The 26,346-nt window shown below is 41.0% G+C and overlaps 1 protein-coding gene across 13 annotated transcripts in view; it reads left to right on the top strand.

Moving 5' to 3' along the window:
* Positions 1–26,346, top strand: part of mbnl1 (muscleblind-like splicing regulator 1) — a 122,539-nt gene that overhangs the window by 81,171 nt on the left and 15,022 nt on the right. For all 13 annotated transcript variants that reach the window (XM_060906066.1, XM_060906067.1, XM_060906065.1 and 10 more), the window contains 3 exons: positions 7,691–7,861; positions 15,052–15,294; positions 21,368–21,607. In XM_060906066.1, the coding sequence (XP_060762049.1) occupies positions 7,691–7,861; positions 15,052–15,294; positions 21,368–21,607 (654 nt within the window). The remainder of the gene's footprint in view (positions 1–7,690; positions 7,862–15,051; positions 15,295–21,367; positions 21,608–26,346) is intronic.

Raw genomic sequence — 26,346 nt, 5'->3', positions numbered from 1 at the left:
TTGTAACACTTGTGGCCTGTCAAATATGAATCAGCCTTAACATATCCTCGTACAAATATCTGCAATTTCCTGTAACAAAGTTAACAGTTCAGACAAGCCTGAGATGCGTGGCAATGGCATTGTGAAACGTTGATAGATTTTACCGAATAGGATTTTGTTCTATATTATACATTAGGATACATATAATTAGCGTTTTGTTCATCGTACAGAAATTCAGCTTGATATTAATGCATTCTTTTCTCTTAAAGCTAGACGGCCTTTCGATTTCATAAAATTGGTGAAATTTAGTTCCCTCTGAAATTTGGTCATTGTGAAATATGTTTATTTCTATAATATCTCACAAAATATCAGGCCATTCTGTGGCTGGGAAGTTATTTAATTTGAGGGGATTCCCGAGCAAATAATATGCATGAAATCACTCGCTTTGCACAGTCAAGCAGACAGAGGAAGCCTGTGTGCGCATGCACAGGATTACCTTCTTCTTCTTCTTCTTTTGGGTTTTACAGCACCTGGCATCCACAGTGTTGCATTACTGCCATCTACAGGTTTACCTTGACCATGCACTGACAGTTCCATCATTCTGTTGCTAAACAAACAGCTGATCACATTGAGGTGCTCACTGACTGCCGATATTTATTAGTTTGGTCCTGCGTTTCCTTTCCTTCACAACATAACGTCTTTTCTTCTTGCTTTCCGTTACTGTAGTCAGTCTTGCACGTTTCATTCGCACACTCACATCCTCCATTTTTTCTCTCCTGTTTCAAATTTGTATCTCACAATGTCTTGCACGAACAGGGAAAGCTCACCACGTGATGCATGATGTACAGTAGTATCTTGAATTGCGTCACGGTAAAGCAGGAAAAAATAGCGGAGAATTTAGGGCCACATGGCCCTAAATTCATTAATTGTTCTATTAAAAAAATAAAATAAAATTGGAAGTCTGTGATTCGAATTCAGTGGCTTTCGGTCCACTAAACAAAAATAATTCGTTGTCAGAGAAAATTCTTTTATGACTTACACTTGAAAAATCTGAAAGGCAGTCTACCTTTAACTTTACAACATACGTGGTTTGTTAGGATTTGTTTTGTTAGCTGTTGTCCCCTTGTCTGGATGTCCTGCTCGCTCTGAATGAATTAATATTGATGGATTATGGCTTGTAAATTATGCACTGGGTCTTGTCCATCAAAAGATAACTATTTGCAAACTCGAGGGTCAGCTTGCAGGCTATTTTCTTACAGTCCTGACAGGTTAAACATATCTGTTCATTTAAGAAACTGACACAACAATGACTTACGAATGTCTTAAAGAGCTTCATACTTAGACTGAGGATCGCAATCGATCCGACCATGAGTCATAAGTTCCAGGACAGGTTGTTTTTGTAGAGCTACATGTTTCATTGCACTGCCTGTTTTTTTCAACACTGCTATTGTTTCGTAGGTGACAAATCTTTTTCTTTTCTTTTTTTCCAAAGATCCTTCCTGTGTTGAGTGAAGTAAGGTGCATGGTGCATAATGGCGGCCTCAGACAAGCACAAAATGTACTTAGTTTCTGGGTCAGTGGAAAATGACAGCTTTAGATCATCTCTGTGATCAACTTGCGTATGTTGTGTGCTGATACAAAGTATCTATTGAAATTCAGTATATATTGAAATTGTATGTAAAATTTCTGTAAGTCATGTAAGTAAAAGCAAAAATACTTTGAAACTACAGTTCCTATGATAGTCCACCCTTCATATTGTGCAGCCACTTGCGTAATTGGCTTTGATAGAACTGAAGAAGCAGTTTCAGGTTCTTAGGGTGCTTGTATTGATTTTTGCTTTATCATCTAATGATGAGATCTAATGATGATTCATGATTCTACACAGGAGCATGTTTGGGCTCCGAGCAGCATGATTCCTTTTCTGATAATGTGCTGGACTTGTGGGAATTGTTGGACTGGTTTAATGGGTTTATATACTTAAACATCTTTGTTAATTTTTTTTAGTGTTCTTCAGTAATGGACCAATTAGAAACGAATCTGGGTTCCATTGTAGCTGTTTTCAGTTAATATAGATGTGTAAGAGGTGAGGCGTTATGTGCAAATATCCAATTTGTACTTCTTGCCCTATGTTTTGTAAAGGTTAGACCTGTAGTTAAAGTCTCTTAATCACCCTTTGAGGATTGTGCTGTATATTTGAGTTTGTACTGATGTGGTTGCACACAGGATCAAAGTGATGCATTCATAGAAATATGCACAAAGATTTAGAATTTTGTCCTAAATTACTTACATTTTTCTGCATTTTGACTATTTTCTACATTGTAGAACAATACTGAAGAAATCAAAACTATGAAATCACATATAGAACATATATGGAATTATGTGGTTAACAAAGAAGTGTTAAAACCAAAAAAACCCAAAATGTTTCATATTTTAGATTCTTCAAAGTACCCACCATTTACCTTGATGACACGTTGCACACTATTGGCATTATCTTAACCATCTTCATGAGTTTCCCTGGTGAAACTCTTTCAAGGATCTTCAAGGATCTGTAAAGTTCTTTGTGAGGGTCTTTGAGGATCCTGTTGAAAGCTCCTCAAAAGATCTTTAAGGATCTTTAAAATTCTTGGCAAGATCTTCAAGGATCTACAAGAATCTTCAAAGTTCTTTTCAAGATCTTCAAGGATCTTCAAACTGCTTTGCAAGATCTTGGCGAGACATTAAAAGATCTTTTTAGATCCTTGAAGATCCTGGCAAGAAAATTGAAGATCCTTGTGACGATCTTGGTAAGAAGTTAAAAAATCTTTGTAGATTCTTGAAGATATTGCCAAGAATCTTAAAGATCCTTGAAGATCTTTGGAGGATCTTTCTTGAGATCCTTAAAGACCCTCACAAAGAACTTTACAGATCCTTGAAAGATTTTCATTAGGGTAGTCACCTGGAATGCTTTTCGATTAACACATGTGCCTGGTCAAAAGTTCCATCCATCCATTATCTGTAGCTGCTTATCCTGTACAGCGTCGCAGGCAAGCTGGAGCCTATCCCAGCTGACTATGGGTGAGAGGCGGGGTACACCCTGGACAAGTCGCCAGGTCATCACAGGGCTGACACATAGAGACAAACAACCATTCACACCTACGGCCAATTTAGAGTCACCAATTAACTTAACCTGCATGTCTTTGGACTGTGGGGGAAACTGGAGCACCCGGAGGAAACCCACACAGACACAGGGAGAACATGCAAACTCCACACAGAAAGGCCCTCGCCGGCTATGGGGCTCAAACCCGGACCTTCTTGCTGTGAGGCGACAGTGCTAACCACTACACCACCATGCCACCCCTGGTCAAAAGTGAATTAGTGCAATTTCTTGCCTTCTTAATGCATTTTAGATCAAACAGTAAATAGTAAATAATAAAAATACAGTAAATAGCAACATTCCACGACTGTATTAATCCATCTTATATCAAGAATTGCTCAACTAAGTAAAGAGAAACGACGTCCATCATTACTTTAAGACATGAAGTGTCTTAATTAATAAAAATAAAGAAAAATCAGGGGCGGCACGGTGGTGTAGTGGTTAGCGCTGTCGCCTCACAGCAAGAAGGTCCGGGTTCGAGCCCCGTGGCTGGCGAGGGCCTTTCTGTGTGGAGTTTACATGTTCTCCCCATGTCTGCGTGGGCTTCCTCCGGGTGCTCCGGTTTCCCCCACAGTCCAAAGACATGCAGGTTAGGTTAACTGGTGACTCTAAATTGACTGTAGGTGTGAACGTGAGTGTGAATGGTTGTCTGTGTCTATGTGTCAGCCCTGTGATGGCCTGGCGACTTGTCCAGGGTGTACCCCGCCTTTCGCCCGTAGTCAGCTGGGATAGGCTCCAGCTTGACTGCGACCCTGTAGAACAGGATAAAGCGGCTAGAGATGATGAGATGAGATGAGAAAGAAAAATCATTGAATTAGAAGGTGTCCAAACCTTTCACTGGTACTGTATAACCAAGCAAATAAGATATTTTCCCAAATCCCCAATGTGTGTTAGTGCAAATTTGGTTTGCGAGGTATCCAACAACTTGTCATACATATTAGGAATAGAAAAGAGTGCATACAGTTTACAGAAGGTGTACGTTTATGTCTTTGTATAATGAGACTCGCTTATATAAACCTCATTCAGAAACTACTGAATGAGACAAAGCCAGTACATCTGATTTAGGTTGAAACGGTTGAATAAGCTGATGTCTTGGTATTTTAAGTTGCACAGTATGAAGAACACTTGTGTATTAACAGTATCTGAAGGGTTGTTACTGCAGTACTTGAAATCTGGTCTCCGCCATGCCATTGATTCCTTGCTGGAACATACCTTTCCAGTTCTCTTGCTTTGTTCCTATTTTTTTTTCTTGTGTATCTTGCATTGTAGTTAATGTTTATTTTTGTCCTGTAAAACACCTGTCATAGTTCGTTATGTCATGCTGTGTCTGCACTTGCTATATACAACAATGTACAAGGCAGCAGTGGAGCAGTGACACTGAACTGAATTCAGAAAACACGGTCTAGACGACACTTGGAAACATAAACTATTCAGACACGACAGTTATCTAACAGTCTGAAACGACATAAATACAGATGTATTAAATACATCATTAACTATTAAGCGGCACTTTTATTTACATTACATTTTACATTTTTCTTTACAGTTTGCCTCCTCCGATATCCAGCCTGCACATTTTCAGCTGGAAGAAACCTCTATGGCTTTGTGGTGTCCTGTGTATAATAATAATATAATGAATTATCCAGGGAATAAAATTCATCCACAGGGAAATGCAGCCTCAGCACTAATCTTCTTGTTTTCTTGCTTCCTGTTTCAGAGAGTCAAGCTGTTTTCAGGTTGTGATTCCAGTCTGCATGTTTGGATTATGATTATGGATTTATGATACATAATTCATGTGATTGATATTTTGTGCTGGAACTTCAGGGTCTCTGTATGCTCGAACCACTCCTACATGAAGTGTGTGTTGGGTTCACTGCCGACATGAGCTCTCCCTCGTGTCTCACTCTTGCTTGAAGATCATCACATGAGTGTATTAATAGTTGTAAACAGATAGTGCAATGACACGGGAACAGGATGCACACTCAGGATAGGACAGCAACACACCAGGCATTCATCTGTTAGCAGACATGGGGGTAAGGGGAGACGTGCTAGACAGCTGTCTTAGGAATATCAAGGTGCATGAAATATGCAGTGAAAGGCTTAGCTCACGACAGAGAATTGCTTTATTAATTATAGGAAACAAATGCAATATTTTTATTGTATAAAGAAAGATTTGTCATTCTTCACTAATAGAAGTCAAAAATGTTTACTGAACGCAATAGCAGCCATAATGTATACAATGCCGTAGAGTATATCAGGTGTTAGTTATGAAGAGATGACAGCAGTTAACACTGTTTACATGGTTTTGTTGAATACTCAATTCTGATTGGTCAATTACAGCATCGGTCTGTTATTTCTGTATAGCAGACCATTGCTATGGACCACGTCATTAGCAGAAGCTATAAAATTATTCTTAAAACAATAAAACCATTTTAAATCAATATTTAGTGTCAAGTTATTGATTTCCTTAGTAATTAGTCATGGCCTGTGTAATAAGCAGGATAACGTACAGCAAGCCGGTCGTTATTGTGAAATAAACCTCTTCAGGGTGATTCAAGACCACGCCACTTAGTGTCAGGATCCTGCATCACCCTGTCAGGGTTTATTTCACAATAATGACCGGCTCACTGTACAGTATCCCTTACCCTTCTAATGAAATATATCACAATTAAAAAATAAATAAACAAATTAAAAAAAATAAATACATAAAAAAGCAAATGATTCCTTGAAGGAATCATTTAAGGAATCATTTGGGCTACTTGAAACTTGAAAAGGAATCATTTGAGGATGTAGAGATTCAGTTATTTAGTATTAGTTTTGAAGAATAGTTCTTGGAAGCAGACCTGGTAATTAGTGTACTACTTGTGTGCAATATGTGATATATGGGGAAAAAAAAGGCAGACATTTTTACAATACACTGACTGATGTTTAGTTTTGCTGTGAGAGATTTTGCAAGGAAACACTACAACCACATAATATAGTACAACCCTACAGTATAAGCGTAAAGACTGAAAATTTTTAAGTGTTTAAAGATGAAAAGGAGAAAGACAGTTTGATCAGGGTTGCATGATGGTGTAGTGGTTAGCACTGTTGCCTCACAGCAAGAAGGTTATGGGTTCGAGCGCAGCGGCCAACGAGGGCCTTTCTGTGTGGAGTTTTCATGTTCTCCCTGTGTTTGTGTTGGTTTCCTCTGGGTGCTCCGGTTTCCCCCACAGTCCAAAGACATGCAGGTTAGGCTAATTGGTGGCTCTAAATTGACCATAAGTGTGAATGTTTTTCTGTATGTGTCAGCCCTGCAATGACCTGGCGACTTGTCCAGGGTGTACCCTGCCTCTTGCCCATAGTCAGCTGGGATAGGCTCCAGCTTGCCCGCGACCCTGTAGAACAGGATAAACGGCTACAGATAATGGATGGACGTCTGATCAGTTGAATGTTCTCATGAAACCTGCAACAGCTGAGAAAGCTTCATTGCAGAATCAGAATTATATCATGTCAAAATATTGTACTGTGATGCTTGACGCCATGTTCATGATCATTTTTTTACTTAACATTTACGAAACTGGGGCGGTACGGTGGTGTCGTGGTTAGCACTGTCGCCTCACAGCAAGAAGGTCCTGGGTTTGAGCCCAGCGGAGTTTGCATGTTCTCCCCGTGTCCGCGTGGGTTTCCTCCAGGTGCTCCGGTTTCCCCCACAGTCCAAAGACATGCAGGTTAGGTTAACTGGTGACTCTAAATTGACTGTAGGTGTGAATGTGAGTGTGAATGGTTGTCTGTGTCTATGTGTCAGCCCTGCGATAACCTGGCGACTTGTCCAGGGTGTACCCCGCCTCTCACCCATAGTCAGCTGGGATAGGCTCCAGCTCTCCTGCGACCCTGTAGAACAGGATAAGCGGCTAGAGATAATGGATGGATGGATTTACAAAACTGAAAGAATTCAAATATTGTTTTAAAGGAAAAGAGGGAAAAAGTACAGGATAACGTCCCATTTACTCATGAGCTGTAAAATCCCAGAAGCCTGATGAAACATACCTTTAGAAAAGCGTGTCATGTTATATTAGATATCATATTGTCATGTTGCCCAGCCTGACTTAATCATGTCATCAAGAGTGCCAATACTGCAAACAAGAAAATCATAGCAAGTGGGGGGGACCCAAAACAAAACAAAACAAAACCAGAATTGTACCACAGAAACTCTAGTGTATGTTGGTGAATAGGATGGCTCCATGCTGTCAGCATGAATGATAAAACATATTCATTGAACTGCAGATATTTAACTACCTCACAGCCACATGAATAAATAAAGTGATCAAGCCTGTAGAATAAAAGCATTTTATTCTCTCAACTGATTTTCCAGTGACAGTGATTTACTGCTGGATCAAATACATCAGCTGTGAGAGTTAATAACTGTTGTGATGCAATATGATGGCAGAGGAATTATGGGTTAATGCTAAATTTTATTCGTCACTCAAGCATGTACATGCAAATAACTATAATGTACCTAATGGAGCTCTCTCTCTCTCTCTCTCTCTCTCTCTCTCTCTTCCCCACCCTATGAACCTCCCTTTCTTTTGCCTTCAGGGACGCTGTTCCAGAGAGAACTGTAAGTACCTGCACCCGCCTCCCCACCTGAAGACGCAGTTGGAGATAAATGGCCGTAACAACCTGATCCAGCAGAAGAACATGGCCATGCTCGCTCAGCAGATGCAGATCGCCAATGCCATCATGCCTGGCAGCCAGCTTCAGCCAATGGTGAGGAGGAGCTCTTCCCACACACGTGATGCTTCACTACTTGTAAATTATTCACCACAGAACAATTACGAGACAAAATCAAAAGCAAAATCATGTTTTCAGTTCAAGCAGCATGGTATTCAATGACTGTAACACTGCACTAGTAAAACAGGCAGTAGTACCACTACTGTAATAAGATTTTTAAAGAATGAGATAGAGGATCATGCTTCCTGTGCAGGTTCTCGAAACAAGGTGATTTTCACCATGCGTGTTTGTTCTTCAACTATATTGTAGATGCTCCTGTTTGAAAAATATTGTGTTTGAAGTGTATTTTAATGGACAGGGACGTATGCGAAGCAACGGACCAAACAGGGCTGGGTTTCCCAAAAGCCTCTTAACCCTAAAGGCCAATTTATGCTAACAACCCAGTCCTCGCAGATAGCGTCGCAGACAGTGTCTGCGTAGCCCCACCACCTTCGCAGACGCTCTGCGCGCACCTCCCAAAAATTGTGACCACCGCAGAAGCCTCGCAGACAGCGTCGCAGACAAGAGGGCTCTGATTGGTCCAATCTACATCCGCTGTACACGCACTTCCGCTTCCCTACTTTCCCGGTTTGTTTTGTTTTCACGACCGCCATTTTTAAAATCACGAGCGAAGATGGAGCAGCACGAAGAGCGGTTGATCGAGGAAGTGAGGAAGTACGTACATCTATACGACTCCAGTTCTAGTCATTATAAGTAACCGGAGGATAAACACTCCACTAGCCACACCCACCAACTACTCCTAGCGATTTCGCGACTTCGCGCCCCCTTGCGTTGTGGCGGTGAATAACATCGCGCACGCCTATTACTTCCCGCTCAACGATAAATTACAACTGTCTGCGAAAAACTATCTGCGAAAGCCTTGTCGCAAAAGCATGCAGAGGCCTTAAGAGCATCTTAACTAGGAGAGAGAGTATTCATTGTGCTGCTCGCAATACCATTTAACGATTATCTTTGTGCTGCGATGCTTTGGGGAAACTCAGGCCAGTGCATTCATGGCAGCTATTTAAAAAAAAAAATTTAAAGCTGTTGATGCAATTAAAAGAATGAATAAAGTTTAATAAGGTTTAATGTCCTGATATACCATCTTAAGTTGGCTTTGATGTCATTGTTTCTCCCATTTTCTTATGATACACTTTATCATAAGGGGTGTTCACACGGCAACTTTTACTCCGGTGTAGCACCGGGGCTGCCCCGGTAGAGTGTTCACACGGTACAAAGTTATACCGGAGTAGCCCCTGAAAGCTGCTTAAACCGGTGTAAATCTAACCCTGCTCGGGAGGTGGTTTAAGAAATTTACTCCGGAGTAAATGCTAGTTTGCGGGGCAGCACCGATATAAAATGGGATGTCTGAATGCTACAGGGGTAGACTCACTACGCGTGAGGAGAGTTGATTACATACGGGCATTGCATACGTGTCTTCATCCACGTTGTTTTCCCGGCGCTTGGTGATGCTATGACAACCGTCCGCATGGCCATGAACGACACGAAGTCGTCGATTTGTTGCCGAATGAATTGTAGAATGCGTTGTTTTCGTGCTCTCTTGTACTTGCGCAACCTTTCCTTTCTCTCTTTTACCCTTTTACAGTGTCTGATAGACCACAACGTAGAAAGTTTGTCTGGAGAAGTATAAACCATGGTTTTTCAATATATCAATCACAAACAAGGCGGAAAAAGGAAGTACATTTTCATGCATGCGCATATTTCATTTCCGCATTATTACTATCGTATAGCACGGTCGCAAAAACTGCCGTGTGAACGCAAGTGGGGCTGCACCGGTGCTAACACGCTTCTCTCTAGTAAGCAGGGTTGTGACGTGTGAACGCTCCACAAAATTTACACCGGTGTAAGATATATCACAACAAAATACATCGGTGCAGCATCGATGCAAATATGTGCCGTGTGAACACCCCTATAGCATCATAAATTCTCCAGCTCATTACTGTTAAAGCTTGTTGTACTAAATGAGCGTAAGAGGTCAGAGAAGGTACTGTGGTGCTGAAGAGGCACATTTCTGCTCTGACCTGCCTTAAGTTGCTTGCATAGCTGGCACGTCTGGACAAGAATGCGTTGCCATGCCACCTGTTACAGATTAGCCATATACATTTGAACAACATAATACACTATTATGAAATAACCTAAATACATAAATTATTATATTATCTAAATAGTTGTGTAATATTATTATATGAAACAGCACCATAGTGCCACACCTAGTGACTTCTTTAACTGCTATTCACCTCATATAGTGACTACAAGTTCCACAATAACTCTGAATAATGTAAGTATAGAGATGATGCTTAAAGGAGATACGCAGAGCCTTTATTTTTAAATACATTTCTGAGTGGATAGTATCTCCATCCTTGACTCTTGTATGCTGCATAAATGGGAATTTTAAAAAATACATTTTTGAGAGTTAATATCGACTGCAAAGTTGGCATTCGAGCTGCCCCGCTGAGCCAGCCAGCCCTGAGTGCGTGACATCACAGCGGTAATCGGTTTTAAGGCCGAGGCCTTTGACAGCTATAGACCAAAGTCATACTGTATAAATAAAAAATTAATGGTGAAAGTAAGAAATCCCGTTACCGACTTGCTCAACTAAGACTGATTTGACTCATTAAAACAGGATTGGTGTTATAACTTATGCAACATACATGTACATGCATGCATTTTCACTGATAAAATGTAAAAGGCTAATTAAATAATCAGATGAACTGAGACAATCACATTCTGAAGCAAATTAAATAATCTTATACCGGTAACTTAAACACACAATACAAGTTACATGTATTAATCTAAATGCAGGTAAACAACATGTGTCGTTTTTGTTGTTTTGTATCCAAATAGAGTCGGAGCTTACCCGTCTGTGTTCTCGCTTCTTGAAGGCCGATCTTGCGGCTGATTGTTTTGAAACAATCTGACTTTCGGTTGTTCGTAGAGTTCTCCGTTCATTCGCTTCTTCCACGTAAGGGCAAGATGGTAGCGATATCTAGCGCAGAAATCAGACAGCTGGTCCACTCATTCTCCATTTTCTCCATTACTGAGTACTCCGCCATTACTGCTCGGCTCAGGCAATTACTAAAACCCAGGACGAAACGGGATGTCACCAGTTTTAGCAACAACCGCGGGGAGGTCACTGCCCGAGCGATATGTCCCGTCCCGTTCCGTCCCGGGTTTTAGCAACAACCCTCGGCTCACTCCAGGAGAACTGGTGCAACGGAACTCACTTTCCTTTAAAAAAAAAATAAAATAAATACTTTCCTTTTCTTGTTTTCTATTTCTTTAATTGTTGGTACTGCACCCTCTTTCAATATGGGCTTATAGCCAACACTCCTCAACAGATCAGAGGTCTCATACGAGTCTTCAGTAAAATGTGCAGAGCAGAGGAGAGACCACTTCGTAGGCGCCCAATGTGCCCATGAACTTCTTGCAAAACGCATCCAAATCTTTGCAGTTTGAACATTCTTGGGCCATGAACACAACATAAATCCACCTTCTGTTGTGTTGCTCTGGCCAGCGACACATCTACGTGGCATGGCGATAAATTAGCTGAAGATGGAGGATCGGAGTTAGCTTCCTGCTGTGACGTTACGGACGTCAAAGTCATTCACTCAGACCGCTACCTACATGAATCACTTTAATTGTAAAAATTACTATATTCAATTTATTGGTAACACTTAAAACTATTCCTGCGCCATTCTTGAGGTCTCAAGGCATTTATAAACGAAAGTGAGGCCATGGCTCTGCGTATATGCTTTAATGCCCTGCCAAAAATGAGCTTTAATACCAATATTTAAAAATTGTTTTTTTTTCTTTTGCAACCTTATTTTGCTTATTCTTCATGTCATTTCACTTATCTAAATTATATAAGTGCTTTATATTTAACAATTATTCACTGAAGGTGAAGTGAATATCGGTGAATAATATTATTCACCGATATTCACTGAGCCTGAGGCAGATAATTGTTTTACCATAAATACACAGGTGATTATTGAAAAAAAATCATATTTAAAAAAATTCATTTATTTCAAACTTCAAATGCGGCATGCAAATGTAATAAAGGCGCGTCGCAGATTTGTGTCACTTATCTATGCCGAGTCACATAAAATACTTTGCTTTGAAATGGATAAAATAAATCACAATTCCACCTTACCTTTGAATAGGTTTAGACCAAACTTTGTAGCATCTTTAGTGCTTTTAGGAACAGCATATTCTTTCATAATTTCTAATTCTTCCTCACTTACGGTAACAAAGCAATTGGCAGCCATTTTGCCGAGTTGCTCGAGGCGATTATTGAGAAATAGTCCAAATTTCTCGACCAATCAGCATGCACGATTTTCTATAATCATCTGTGTATTTATACTAAAAGTCTTTAATGCACAAACTATGAAAAATGAGCAATTAAATAAGGGGGTATAAATAATTATTTTTAATTTTGACTATGCTAAACTTAAGATAATCGGAATAGTTTTCAGGTTAATATGATCTGTTACTGATCACTACTGTATTACTACTACTGTCGGCTGCGAAACTGAGTCTATGGAATAGACAATAAATAAATAAATAGATAAATAAATAAGCAAGCAAGCAAGCAAACAAACATCTGCAGGGATGTCCGAGAAAGTCAAAATAGCTCTCAGTTAATTTTCCTTTAATACTGAGGGTTTGGAATAAGCTACGATTTACACAATGAAAAATAAGTCATGCAAACATACACTATACTGTATACCATTTACCCAGCTCTTGCATTTGGTCTGGGTTTATCTTCAGAGAGCGGAAGTGGAAAAGGAAGCGGTTCATTTCACTTGTTGATTAATAGCTGATTTCGCTATACTCTAGTTTGTGTGCTTTGAAGTAAATATAAGAATAAGGTTGTAGAAAATATATTGCTGTAGAGAAATATTGTTTTTATGGCTTCTCCAGAGTTTTATTGGCCCTCATTCATACTTGCCAACTTTTCAAAATTCTCCTGGGGGAGAAAAGTGCGTGAAACACCTTTTCAATTGGACGAGGGTATGATGCGCGGTTGAAATGATAAAAACAGTGGATCCCAATTAATTGCAAACCATTTGAAGTTTATACAGTTAAAGAGTTTTTGAATTGTTGATATTGTTCTATCAGTTACTCTAGGTTATGGGATTCATGTATCAGGCATGAGAGCTCAGAGTGAAAAATCTGAAATAATACTCGTCTTGAATTTTAATATAATAACAATGAAAGGGAAGTCTTAAATCAGATTTTTAGCTGAAAAATCTCACGCCTGAATATTGTATACATACAGAGACCCACAGAAAATAACACAAGTGATGCTTTAGAAGAATGTTTATCATTTCTTAAAATAGTCGCAGTGAATGAAAGTATTATTGGATTGCATCAAATGTGTTTTCCTTCTGTAAGCTCATGTAAAAATACAGAGAACTATAATATCATATATAAATTCAATTTTAATAAGATTTAACCAAAATAGTAACAACTCAATTCAATAAATACTGCACTGTCTTAGTACTACTAAAATGCATCTCTCTCACTAAACACTTTCCAACAGAATTTTTAAAAAGCGTTAGAAATCCTATCCAAATCCTATCGGAATGCATCAAAGGAATTTGCTCATTTGCAAACTTTGACTGAAAGTTTTCAAACAAAATTTAAAAATGGCACTATAAATACTACCATACGATCAAAATACACCCCACAAAGAAATTCACTCGAATGCAAAATTTTAGTCCGACCAAAATACACTCACTAGTAATCTTTCACTTAAAACCTCAAAACTCTATCAAAATCAATCACTTTCCAGATAATTCACTTGTAAATTTTCACTTATCGTAAAACTTTCAAACATAAATTCAAAATAGCACTCAGACACTACCACACTATTCAAATACACTCAAACAAATTCGATAGTTACGGCCACCCGGCCCAGCGTTAAAAATTTTCCAACTAAAATGAATTCGCAAGACCCGGATGTAAACATACAGACTTCTAAACTTTGGCCTGTGCGGTCAGTGAATCACTTACCTTGCAAAATACATTGGTCTGGGGGCGTTGTGGCTAAGGTGGATAAGGTGCCATCCCATAAATCCGGGGACCCGGGTTTGATCCCTCCCCGTCTCTCTCTCCCCACTCATTTCCTGTCTCTATGCTGTCCTATCCAATAAAGGTGAAAAAAGCCCCAAAAAAATCTTTTAAAAAAATGCGTTGGTCTGGCTGGTCAAACATTTGCTTATCCATGGAAATTCATTCTCCCATGCAACCTGGTATTTGCATTCATATTGTTGCTGTGTGGTATTGGGTTTAATGGCCATGATGAATGACTGCTTGTAAAAAAAGTCAGACAGCCTGGGTGAATCCTACATTACGGAAGTGACTGTCGTTCTGTTCGTTGATTGGTTAAAAATCAGTCGACGTCAGCAGTGTTTCTCATACGATTCTGATTGGACATAATCGGGAGTATTTTTAACTTGGCGGTAGAGATTTCCCCAAACCGGGAGATTATCCAGTTTTTAACAAATACGACTGGGAGGCGGAGGCTAAAATCGGGAGCCTCCCGCTGAAATCGGGAGGGTTGGCAAGTATGCTCATTATTTGCCCTCTAATATTGTGTTTGTAACATGTTGTAGTGTGTGCTTATGGAAATGGGATCACAGTTTTGTCCATGTGGTACAGCGTTAGACAATTATTGCAAAATATTTTCATAATGATTTTCATTACGCATTCAGCTTGTAAAAACCTAAAGTAATAGCTTGGGTCTTAAAAAAAGAAAAAAACAATAAGGGTACACAGTGTCACTGATGCAAAGCACCCTTCTCATGGAGTCTCCTTATGCAAGCACATGACCTGAACATTTGGAGCCTGTTCATGTACAAATCTTTTGCTTTTAACAACAACATTGTAATCGAAGTGAAACAGTGGGAATTAATAAATGGTATATTTGTATCTATAATGTTAGATACCATGCTGAATGTAGGTGTATAATGAGGGTAGTAAATCACTGATTACAAAATGTATGTTATATTCAAAAGTCAAACAACCTCCAGTGACAGTGTTTATGAACATGGTGTGAAATGCATTGTGATACATTAACTGATTCAACTGATAACTCATTCTATTTATTCATTTTTTCATTGCCTTTGTTGCTCTGTTTCTCTCTCACTCACTCTTTCCTGCAGCCTTTTATCTCTGTCACGCCAAACTTAGCCACCAATGCCGGTGCGGCAGCGGCAGCAGCTGCAGCAGCAGCAGCTTCATTTAACCCATACCTGAGTCCCGTATCGCCAGCACTAGTGCCCACTGCTGCTGACATCCTGCCCACCACACCAGTCTTGATCAGTGGAAATCCTGCTGCTGTGGCACCTGTAACCTCCACAGCCAACACAGCTGCCCAGAAACTACTGCGCACTGACCGCCTGGAGGTATGACCCAGAGAGAAAGGGTAACATGTCCGTTACAGAGCCAGTTTATATCTAATAGCATTAATCAACTGGACTTTATTTTATAAACCGTGTAATATTGATGTACCAACTGGTGAATAACTATATATGAGGTGGCACGGTGGTGTAGTGATTAGCACTGTTGCCTCACAGCAAGAAGGTTCTGGGTTCGAGCCCAGTGGCCGACGGAGGCCTTTCTGTGTGGATTTTGCATGTCCTCCCTGTGTCTGCATGGGTTTGCTCCGGTTTCCCCCACAGTCCAAAGACATGCAGGTTAGGTTAATTGATGACTCGAAATTGACCGTAATTGTGAATTGTTGTTTGCCTGTGATGACCTGGTGACTTGTCCAGGGTGTACCCTGCCTCTCACCCATACTCAGCTGGGATAGGCTCCAGCTTGCCCGCGACCCTGCACAGGTTAAGTGGCTACAGATAATGGATGTATATATGTATATATACAGTATAGATATATATGGGCGGCATGGTGGTGTAGTGGTTAGTGCTGTCATCTCACAGCAAGAAGGTCCGGGTTTGAGCCCCATGGCCGGCGAGAGCCTTTCTGTGTGGAGTTTGCATGTTCTCCCCGTGTCTGCGTGGGTTTCCTCCAGGTGCTCCGGTTTCCCCCAAAGACATGCAGGTTAGGTTAACTGGTGACTCTAAATTGACCGTAGGTGTGAATGTGAGTGTGAATGGTTGTCTGTGTCTATGTGTCAGCCCTGTGATGACCTGGCGACTTGTCCAGGGTGTACCCCGCCTCTCGCCCGTAGTCAGCTGGGATAGGCTCCAGCTTGCCTGCAACCCTGTAGAACAGGATAAGCGGCTAGAGATAATGAGATGAGAGGATATATATATATATATATATATATATATATATATATATATATATACACACAGTGTCTTGCAAAAGTATTCATCCCCCTTGGTGTTTGTCTTGTTTTGTCGCATTACAAGCTGGAATTAAAATGGATTTTTGGAGGGTTAGCACCATTTGATTTACACAACATGCCTACAACTTTAAAGGTGAAAATTGTTGTTTTATTGTGACACAAACAATAATTAAGATGACAAAACAGAAATCTGGAGTGTGCATAGGTTTTCACCCCCCCAAAAGTCAATACTTTGTAGAGCCACCTTTTGCTGCAATTACAGCTGCAAGTCTCTTGGGGTTTGTCTTTATTAGCTTAGCACATCTAGCCACTGGTATTTTTGCTCATTCCTCAAAGCAAAACTGCTCCAGCTCCTTCAAGTTAGATGGGTTGTGTTGGTGTCCAGCAATCTTCAAGTTATGCCACAGATTCTCAATTGGATTGAAGTCTGGTCTTTGATTAGGCCATTCCAAGACATTTAAGTGTTTCCTTTTAAACCACTCCAGTGTAGCTTTAGCAGTATGTTTAGGATCGTTGTTCCAGTCTCAAACCTCTGGCCTACTCAAACAGGTTTTCCTCCAGAATTGCCCTGTATTTAGTGCCATCCATCTTTACTTCAGTCCTGACCAGCTTTCCTGTCCCTGCAGATGAAAAATATCCCCATAGCATGAAGCTGCCACCACTGTGCTTCACTGTAGGAATGGTGTTCTCAGGGTGTTGGGTTTCCGCCACGCATGACATTTCCCATGATGGCCAAAAAGATCAGTTTTAGTCTTACTTGACCAGAGAATCTTCTTCCATGTGTTTGGGGAGTCTGCCACATGCTGTTGGCCAAACTCCAAATGTGTTTTCTTCAGCAATGGCTTTTTTCCTGCCACTCTTCCATAAAGCCCCACTCTTAAAGTGGTCCTATGGACAGATACTCCCATCTCCACTGTGGATCTTTGCAGCTCCTTCAGTGTTATCCTTGGTATCTTTGTTGCATCTCTGATTAATGCCCTCCTTGCCCGGTCTGTGAGTTTTGGTGGGCGGCCTTTGTAGTGGTGCCATATTCTTTCCATTTTGCTATAATGGATTTAACGGTGCTCCGTAGGATATTCAAAGTTGGTTATTTTTTTTTATAACCCAACTCTCATCCATACTTCTTCACAAGTTTGTCTCTGACATGTTTGGAGAAACTACTGCGCACTGACTGCCTGGAGGTATGACCCAGAGAGAAAGGGCAACATGTCTGTTACAGAGCCAGTTTATATCTAATAGCATCAATCAACTGGACTTTATTTTACAAAACATGTAATATTAATGTACCAACTGGTGAATATATATAATATTCTGGGGTCGAGCCCAGTGGCCGACAGAGGCCTTTCTGTGTGGAGTTTGCATGTCCTCCCCAAGTGTGCGTGGGTTTCCTATGGGTGCTAACCATACATGTTGCTTGCTTAGTCGTGTTGCAGAGTCAGGGTCCTTCCAGAACAGGTTGATTTATACAGACATCATGTGACAGATCATGTGACACTTTGATTGCACACAGGTGGCTCTTAATCAACTAATTATGTGACTTATGAAGTGAATTGGTTGGACCAGCTCTTCTTTAGGGGTTTCATATGAAAGGGGGTGAATACCTATGTGCACTCCAGATTTCTGGGGTTTTTTTCATCTTGATTATGGTTTGTGTCACAATAAAACAACAATTTGCACCTTTAAAGTGGTAGGCATGTTGTGTAAATCAAATGGCGCTTACCCTCCAAAAATTCATTTTAATTCCAGCTTGTAATGTGACAAAACAGAACAAACACCAAGGGGGATGAATACTTTTGCAAGACACTGTATTTGTATAAAACACCTAAGTATAGAATGGAGTTACTGTATCTTGTATGTATGGCATCTTGAGTCATTTACATCCTGCCATGAGGAACTTATTTTTAATTCCCATTGTAATTAATTGTAAATATTTACTTTCTTGTGTCATATTAAATTTCAAAATTAGGTACTGAAAACCTTTTACTGCTTATCTTCTTCATCAGCTGTCTGATGACGCTTCATAGATGATTGGGAAGCGACCTTACGATCAGAGGCAATTCTAGAGTCTGTTGTGGCCCCAAGCAAAAATTTCTAGGGGGCCCTTCTGACCAGTGTTCATAACCAATATGTTATAACTAATCTGGCACCAACGAAAAATGTATGAAACCAAAGTTTTTTAAATTCCAAATGTGAAAATACAATGGTAAAGAACAATAAAAACAATAAAAAACAAAATAAATAAGCCCTCGGACCCTGACTCTCGGGGGCCCCCTGGGCCAGGGGCCCCAAGCAGTTGCCTGCCTTGCCTGTTCACAAGCTGTGCGTCTGCTTATGATCTTGCTAAGTAAACTTGTCAGTAAACTGGACACTCTCGGACACTCACGTACTGGACACTCTCGGCCTCCCCCCCTCACGTGTGCCTGGATAAAGGACTTTCTTACCAACTGGCCCCAGACTGTGAGACTTGGCCCCCACTTCTCCTCCACCCGCACGTTGAGCACCGGCTCTCCACAGGGCTGTGTGCTGAGCCCCCTCCTGTACTGCCTCTACACCCACGACTGTAGTTCGACCCACAACAACAACCTTATCGTCAAGTTTGCTGATGACACCACAGTGGTCGGACTCATCTCAAAGGGAGACGAGGCAGCCTACAGAGAGGAGGTCCTGAAGTTGGCTGCCTGGTGTTCAGAGAATAACCTTGCTCTGAACACCAAGAAAACCAAAGAGCTTATCGTTGACTTCAGGAAGCACAGCACTGACCTAGCCCCCCTTTACATAAACAACGAGTATGTGGAGAGGGTCCACACCTTCCGGTTTCTTGGCGTCCTCATCTCCGCCGACATCTCCTGGTCAGAGAACATTACAGCAGTCATTAAGAAGGCTCAGCAGCGGCTACACTTCCTGAGAGTCCTCAGGAAGCACAACCTGAACTCCAACCCGCTGCTGACCTTCTACCGCTCATCCATCGAGAGCCTGCTGATGTACTGTATCACACTATGGTACGGCAGCTGCACTGCTGCAGACAGGGAGAGGCTCCAGAGAGTAGTAAAGGCAGCACAGAAGATCATCGGCTGCCCTGTCCCCTCCCTGATGGACATTTACACCTCCTGCTGCCTTAGTAGAGCTAAGAACATTATCAAGGACAGCTTCCACCCTGGCTTTGATCTGTTTGACCTGTTGCCCTCAGGGAGGCGCTACAGCTGCATCAGGACAAAAACAAATAGATTCAAAAACAGCTTCTTTCCAAAAGCCATAACCGCCCTGAACTCGAATATGCTCTGACTTTATAGTCTAACCCCCCTGTGCAATACTTCATAATATGCAATATTTTATTTTATAATGTGACTCTCTTCGTGCAATAATTTATAATGTGCAATACTTTATAATATGACTCTCTCTATGCAAGACTTTATAATGTGCAATACCTCACTCTATAATGTGAAACACAACACATACGCCTCAGGACTGTGCACCTTACACCCTCACCTTTTTTTTTTCTTTTCTTTTTCTTTTCTACATGCTGTTTGCACTGTTATTGGAGTTGCTTTTAATCTCATTGTACATGGGTATAGTGACAATAAAGGCATTCTATTCTATTCTATCTTAAAGTTAGACATTCAAAATGAAAATAAATATGAATTTAAAAAATAATCCTTTAAGTTTTTTGTTCTTCTGTAACATGGCTGCATTTCGAGCAACAGTCTTCGCATTTGTCAAACAACAGTGGGGTTGTGATATGTTCAGGGATCTCAGGAGCTGATTATACGGTTTCCAGCAAGGAAAAGCCCTGACAGTGGTCATTAAAAACAAAATGCCTGTGGATGTTGCTGCCCCCTACTGTACACATCCTGCTAATGAATAGATCACTTGTCACCTGAACTAAAATCACATCAGTGTTGTGTGTGTGTGTGTGTGTGTGTGTGTGTGGTTCTGCGCCAGGGGCGTAGCCAGAAATTAAGTTCAGGATTGAAGAAGAAATATACTAAATGGGGGCATCGTGGCTCAGGTGGATAAGGCGCCATACCATAAATCCGGGGACCTGGGTTTGATTCCGACCCGAGGTCATTTCCCCGTCTCTCTCCCACTCATTTCCTGTCCTGTCTCTACACTGTCCTATCCAATAAAGGTGAAAAAAGCCCAAAAAAATATTTAAAAAAAGAAATATACTAAATATCACCATGTGATCTGTATATTTAACCTGATCAGTGTGACACACTCATGCATATTTGGCGGATGTCAGACAGTAGTAGAAGTGTTGATGGCACAAATTGTCATTTAATCATTGAAGGCACAATCAACCTCAACCATCGCCACATTAATAACATTGCCATAAAATACCTCTCTGACATTCCACTCAAAATGATATGACATGCTGACAACAGGGCGAAAAGGCATCTTCTCATCTCATTATCTCTAGCCGCTTTATCCTGTTCTACAGGGTCGCAGGCAAGCTGGAGCCTATCCCAGCTGACTACGGGCGAAAGGCGGGGTACACCCTGGACAAGTCGCCAGGTCATCACAGGGCTGACACATAGACACAGACAACCATTCACACTCACACCTACGGTCAATTTAGAGTCACCAGTTAACCTAACCTGCATGTCTTTGGACTGTGGGGGAAACCGGAGCACCCGGAGGAAACCCACACGGACAACATGCAAACTCCGCACAGAAAGGCCCTCGCCGGCCACAGGGCTCGAACCCGGACCTTCTTGCTGTGAGGTGACAGCACTAACCACTACACCACCGTGCTGCCCAAAAAGGCATCGTATCTTCATATTATCCTTAAAAAGCCCGATCTGGACATGATTTCCTGCTCATTTTAGTAAAATTATCCTGATTTGGTTCATCCTTTTTCTCACCATCATAGCTTGTATCCAATAGAATGTTATTAAACAAACTCATTTGACATTTGGAGCAGTTCAATATGGAATTACACTGACTACTCTGTTGACCTTATACAAGCATGAATGTAGCTCAATTACTGCACAAAACAATGTTTTGTCAATCTGACACCCATATAATTAGCTATGTGTTGGGTGTGTCTACATATATTGTGTTCCTTTCAGCATGTATATGTGTAATGTTTGCATATTTGTCTGTGCATGTGCTGTTCTTAAGGTCACCATTCCCAAGTCTGTCATAACATATCGCCATGTGTGTGTCAGGTGTGTCGTGAGTACCAGCGTGGTAATTGCTCTCGTGGCGAGACAGACTGCAGATTTGCTCACCCGGCTGACAGCACCATGATCGACTCCAGCGAGAACACCGTCACTGTGTGTATGGACTACATCAAGGGTCGCTGCTCACGGGACAAATGCAAATATTTCCATCCTCCTGCACACCTGCAGGCCAAGATCAAAGCAGCACAGCACCAGGTGAACCAGGCCACAGCCACCGCGGCCATGGTGAGTCCAGGACGCACAAACACACACGCAGACACAGATACAGTACATGCACAGTTCAAAGATAAGTATAGTATATACATTCATATGTGTGCACTTGTATCCATGCATACAGTACAATCATATAGAGAACACACACATTGATATGGAACATACACAGCTTAGAGCATGCTCAAATATGGATACTGATATGTTCATGGTTATCTTTCATCTCAGGTTCCTTGTATGTCACCATACATGCTTAAGGAGGACAAAAAGGCATGTACGGTATCATTTCTGTGCAAGCAGATGTGATTCATGAGTCATAAACGACATCTCTGACACTCTGGCAATAACTTCATATTTTGTTACATGTGTCGATCAAGGAATACGCTACAATGCTTTATAAAATGAAATGTGTCTTTCCAAACAAAACTGAATAGATCAGACAATTTTAATGAACAAGTTCAGACTTAGATTCCTCACGATTGTAACTACAACCCTTTCCTCTTAGCCTTATTACAGTGACTGAATAATTTATAATACTTACGGGATAACATCCTTTAATATCAGTCACGAAGCAATTATCAGGGACTAAACAGTGAACTCTTTAGAAGTATCTTCCGAGGTAAGTATTAGAGCTGTAAGAACATGGACAGTGTGGCTCCATGCCTTTCTGTTCTATAGAAATCAGGGCTTTGAACCAGAATTTTTTTCCTCTTGGTTCGTTCCGAACAGAAACGGAATTTTAACGTTTCCGGTTTTGGGTTCCACCACTAAATAGACGTTCCCGAACCGGTTAGAACAAAAAAATTTCGTTCCCGGAACGGTTAATTACGTTCCCTGTCACCTGTTTAACAAATGGCTATAAAATTATGTCTCTGTCTCATCCAGCTTAAGCCAAATGTAGGCTAATTCTATTACAACCTTCATTAAATAAGACAAGAAATAATTCAAAACAATTATTATTTCAAATGTTGGCAATTTGGATTCTCAGTATGTCTTCCCATCTACACAAACAGAAAAATTGCCAAAAATGAAAGATAATTCGTTTAGTGTGTTACCCAAGGCTAGTCAGGCCCTATACAGGGCTTTCCACAAGCGCCGGCTGCCGGCCATACAGCCGGCACACAATTAAGTCCAGCCAGCTACTTTAATGACTATTATTTTTGTAGCCCACAGGTTCTAAATATTAATTTTCGATTTTAATAAAATTAAATGTTTATCTAACGGACTGACAATGTCAAACTGAACCGCACTCATTTAAGTTGTGATTCGTGCTGTTTGTACCGATAATAACCACAAATTCCCCGCAGACTTCGCTGATCCGCGGCCCCGACATGCAGTGTGCGCGTGCATGCACTCGGCGGAGGCAGTAGTGTGCGCGCGCGCTTATTTTGTGTTTAACACCCCCTCGGCTGGCTACTTATTTGTCATGGCTGGCTAGTATGAGCCTTAGTGGAAAGCCCTGTATGCATTGATAGGCTAACAGAGGTTAACGTCATTTAATGTTCGCGAGCCTTTCATTAACGTGGACAAATATATTGATATCGGGTTTGAAATTGACGTTTTTGAATAATGATAGACTGCAATATTTACCTCTTATTTAAGATGTGGAGACGTGATAGTAGTCCACCCTCCCGCTCTCTCCATTCAGTCAGCGAACGTCACACAGGAAGTGAACCCCAGCGGGTCATAGAAACTTGCGCAGGAGAAGAATGACTTTTTTATTTGTAGGCTACGGAAACTTTGAGGAACGAAATAAAAACCGGTATTAACCGGTTACCATTATTTTTAATAAGCGTTTCTGTTCCGGAACATAAAAAATAATAAAGTTTCTGGTTTCGTTTCTGTTCCATGTGAAATAGAAAAAGTTCCCAGTTTTCATTTTCGTTCCTTGAACCGGTTCAAAGCCCTGATAGAAATGAAGCCAAAATTCCTCCTCCATGTTGTCAAATTTGGAGCCAGAATCTGTACCGTAGAGACAAGAGTCAAAGTCAGGTACACATACTCATTTGGTAGAGCCGCCCACTTCTCCCAATACATGTCACCGATACATGGCTGTCAATTACTTCGCTCCCAAGTATGGCCACGCCTTCTTACGATATAGTAGAATAATGTTTTAAAAACTAATTTCTGGGAGAGAAAATGTGCAGATGTCAACATTAGGAAAGCTAACTGTTTGAATTAGATACTATCAATGGAAAGACAGTTTATACGAGAAAAGTGACAGGCTATTTTGTAACTGAACACATGGTGGTGCGACACATTATACTGCAGCCAGCAAGCAGGGGTGCTAGACCTGGGGTTGCTTGACTTTTTAGAGAAATTACACTGTTCATGTTTTTCATAGTCATTGATTAGGGCTTATAGTGACACTCATGAGAAAACCAAGAGACACGAAAAGTAAAAGGTATGAAAATGCCATGGCAACCATTCAAACCATTATCATAGTTTTCGTTTTTTATAATAATATTTGCTCATGACTTCACATTTCAAAGAGCAACACATGAAATGAACTGAAGTGGCACTGCAAGTACTTATTAGTCAGTTAGGGAAATTGCACTATTTTAAATGGACTCGTTAGGTGCATCCATTTAACAGCCATCGGTATGTAAAAACTTTTTTTTTTCCAAATTTTTGTCTTTTTAAAATGGAGGCGACTGTAGCTTATTTCATAATTATTACAAGTCTTATTTCCAGTGCCCTTCACAATTATTGGCACCCCTTCTAAAGCTTAGTAAAATGGATTAGGAAAAAATCCAGCTTTTGGTGAAGTCGCTTCATCTCACACTGAAAACATGAGAAAAATCCAACCTTTAATTGAAATACGTTTATTCAGAGAAAAACAAAACCCTCATCAATAAATAATTATTTTCAACAAAAACATGTGCCACAGGGTGGCGGTTAGCATTGTCGCCTCACAGCAAGAAGGTCCTGGGTTCGAGCCCAGCGGCTGGCAAGGGCCTTTCTGTGTGGAGTTTGTAGGTTCTCCCCGTGTCTGCGTGGGTTTCCTCTGGGTGCTCTGGTTTCCCCCAAAGACCTAATTAGAGCTAATTGGTGGCTCTAAATTGGCTGTAAGTGTGAATGGTTGTTTGTCTCTGTGTCAGCCCTGCTTGCTCAGTCACCCCGCCTCTCTCCATTAATCAGCTGGGATAGGCTCCAGCTTGCCTGTGACCCTGTAGAACAGGATAAGCGGTGATGGATGTGCCACAATTATTGGCACTCCTGCATTTAATACTTTGTCTAACCTCCCTTTGCCAGTAAAACAATACTAAGTCTTCTCCTATAATTTTTTTTAAGGTTGGAGATACAGAGCAGGGCATCTGAGACCATTCCTCTTTACACAGTCTCTCCACATCATTCAGGGTCTGACGCTCTTTCTTGTGCGCTCTCCTCTTCAGCTAACCCCACAGGTTTTCAATGTGGTTCAGGTCAGGGGACTGAGATGGCCATGGCAGAAACTTGATTCTGTGGTCAATTAGCCATTTTTGTGTTGATTTGGACATACTGTATGCTTTAGATCATTGTCCTGCTGGAAGATCCAGTGATGACCCAGTTTTAGTTTCCTGGCAGAGACAGCCAGATTTTGATTTAAAGCATCCTGGTATTTCACAGAGTCCATAATGCCATGTACCCTAATAAGTTTGCCAGGGTCTTTGGAGGAAAAAGAGCCCCAAAACATCAAAGAACTTCTACCATATTTTACCACATCCGTTGGGATCGAGTTCTTTTCATTATAACCATCCTTTTTTACCCCAAACCCACTGTGAGTGTTTATTGCCAAAAAGCTCTATTTTTGTTACATCAGACCATAGAACACGGTTCCAGTCAAAGTTGTAGCAGTATTTCGCAACCCTCAGGTGCTTACGTTTCTGGTTAACTGACAGAAAAGGCTTTGTTCTGGCATACCTTCCTTCCTGTGCCAGCACCTAGTCTTCCCAGGCAGTCTCCAGTCATCCAAGTACTAACCAGGTTAACCCTTTGGTGACTGACCCCTTGAAAATGGTTCCTCCAGGAACGATGACGTTTCAGTTGTCAAGACAACGGAAAAACTAAAATACAAAAACAGAAAGATACGTCACAATGCTCTTGTGCACAAAACAAAATGCTCTTGTATTTGTATTTTAGTTTTTCCGTTGTCTTGACAACTGAAACGTCATGGTTCCTGGAGGAACCATTTTCAAGGGGTCAGTCACCAAAGGGTTAAGGCAGATTGGGCAGGCTGGTCCTCTGGTAACCATGAGAGTTTGTCTCTCTACTCACATCTGTATTGTGGTGTACCTCACTAGATGGCAGTAGGTACCTTTTTTTATGATGGTCTTTGATATGACCCAACCACGAGTAGAACTCATGGTCTCTCAGTCGAGCAGCAGACACACTAACCACTAGGCCAACTCACAGTTTTTTGGTGGTTGATGGTGGTTTTGGAGACTTGCAAACCCCAAGATTTTACTTTTTCTTGTAATTCACAAACAGTGATCCTGAAGGATCTTTTGTCTCTCTTACCATCCTTCTCATTGTATGTGGGGACAAAATAAACTTGGGTTATCTTCTAGGCAAGATTGTAACAGTTCCAGTTGACGTCCACTTTTTTTTAAATTTAATTATTGTCCTAACAGTAGAAATGGACATTAAAATGATTAGCTATTTTTTTATAAACATTCCCTGACTTATGAAGGTTCACACACTTCTCCGTTATTTGGTTTGTGTGTTCTCTTAGCTTACACAAGGCTTAATTACAGCTTGAAAGTTCCTCCATA

This window comes from Neoarius graeffei, chromosome 23, assembly GCF_027579695.1.
Source record: "Neoarius graeffei isolate fNeoGra1 chromosome 23, fNeoGra1.pri, whole genome shotgun sequence".
Classification (NCBI taxonomy): Eukaryota; Metazoa; Chordata; class Actinopteri; order Siluriformes; family Ariidae; genus Neoarius; species Neoarius graeffei.
Note: the sequence above shows the minus strand (reverse complement) of the source record. Positions and strands in the feature narration are given on the sequence as shown.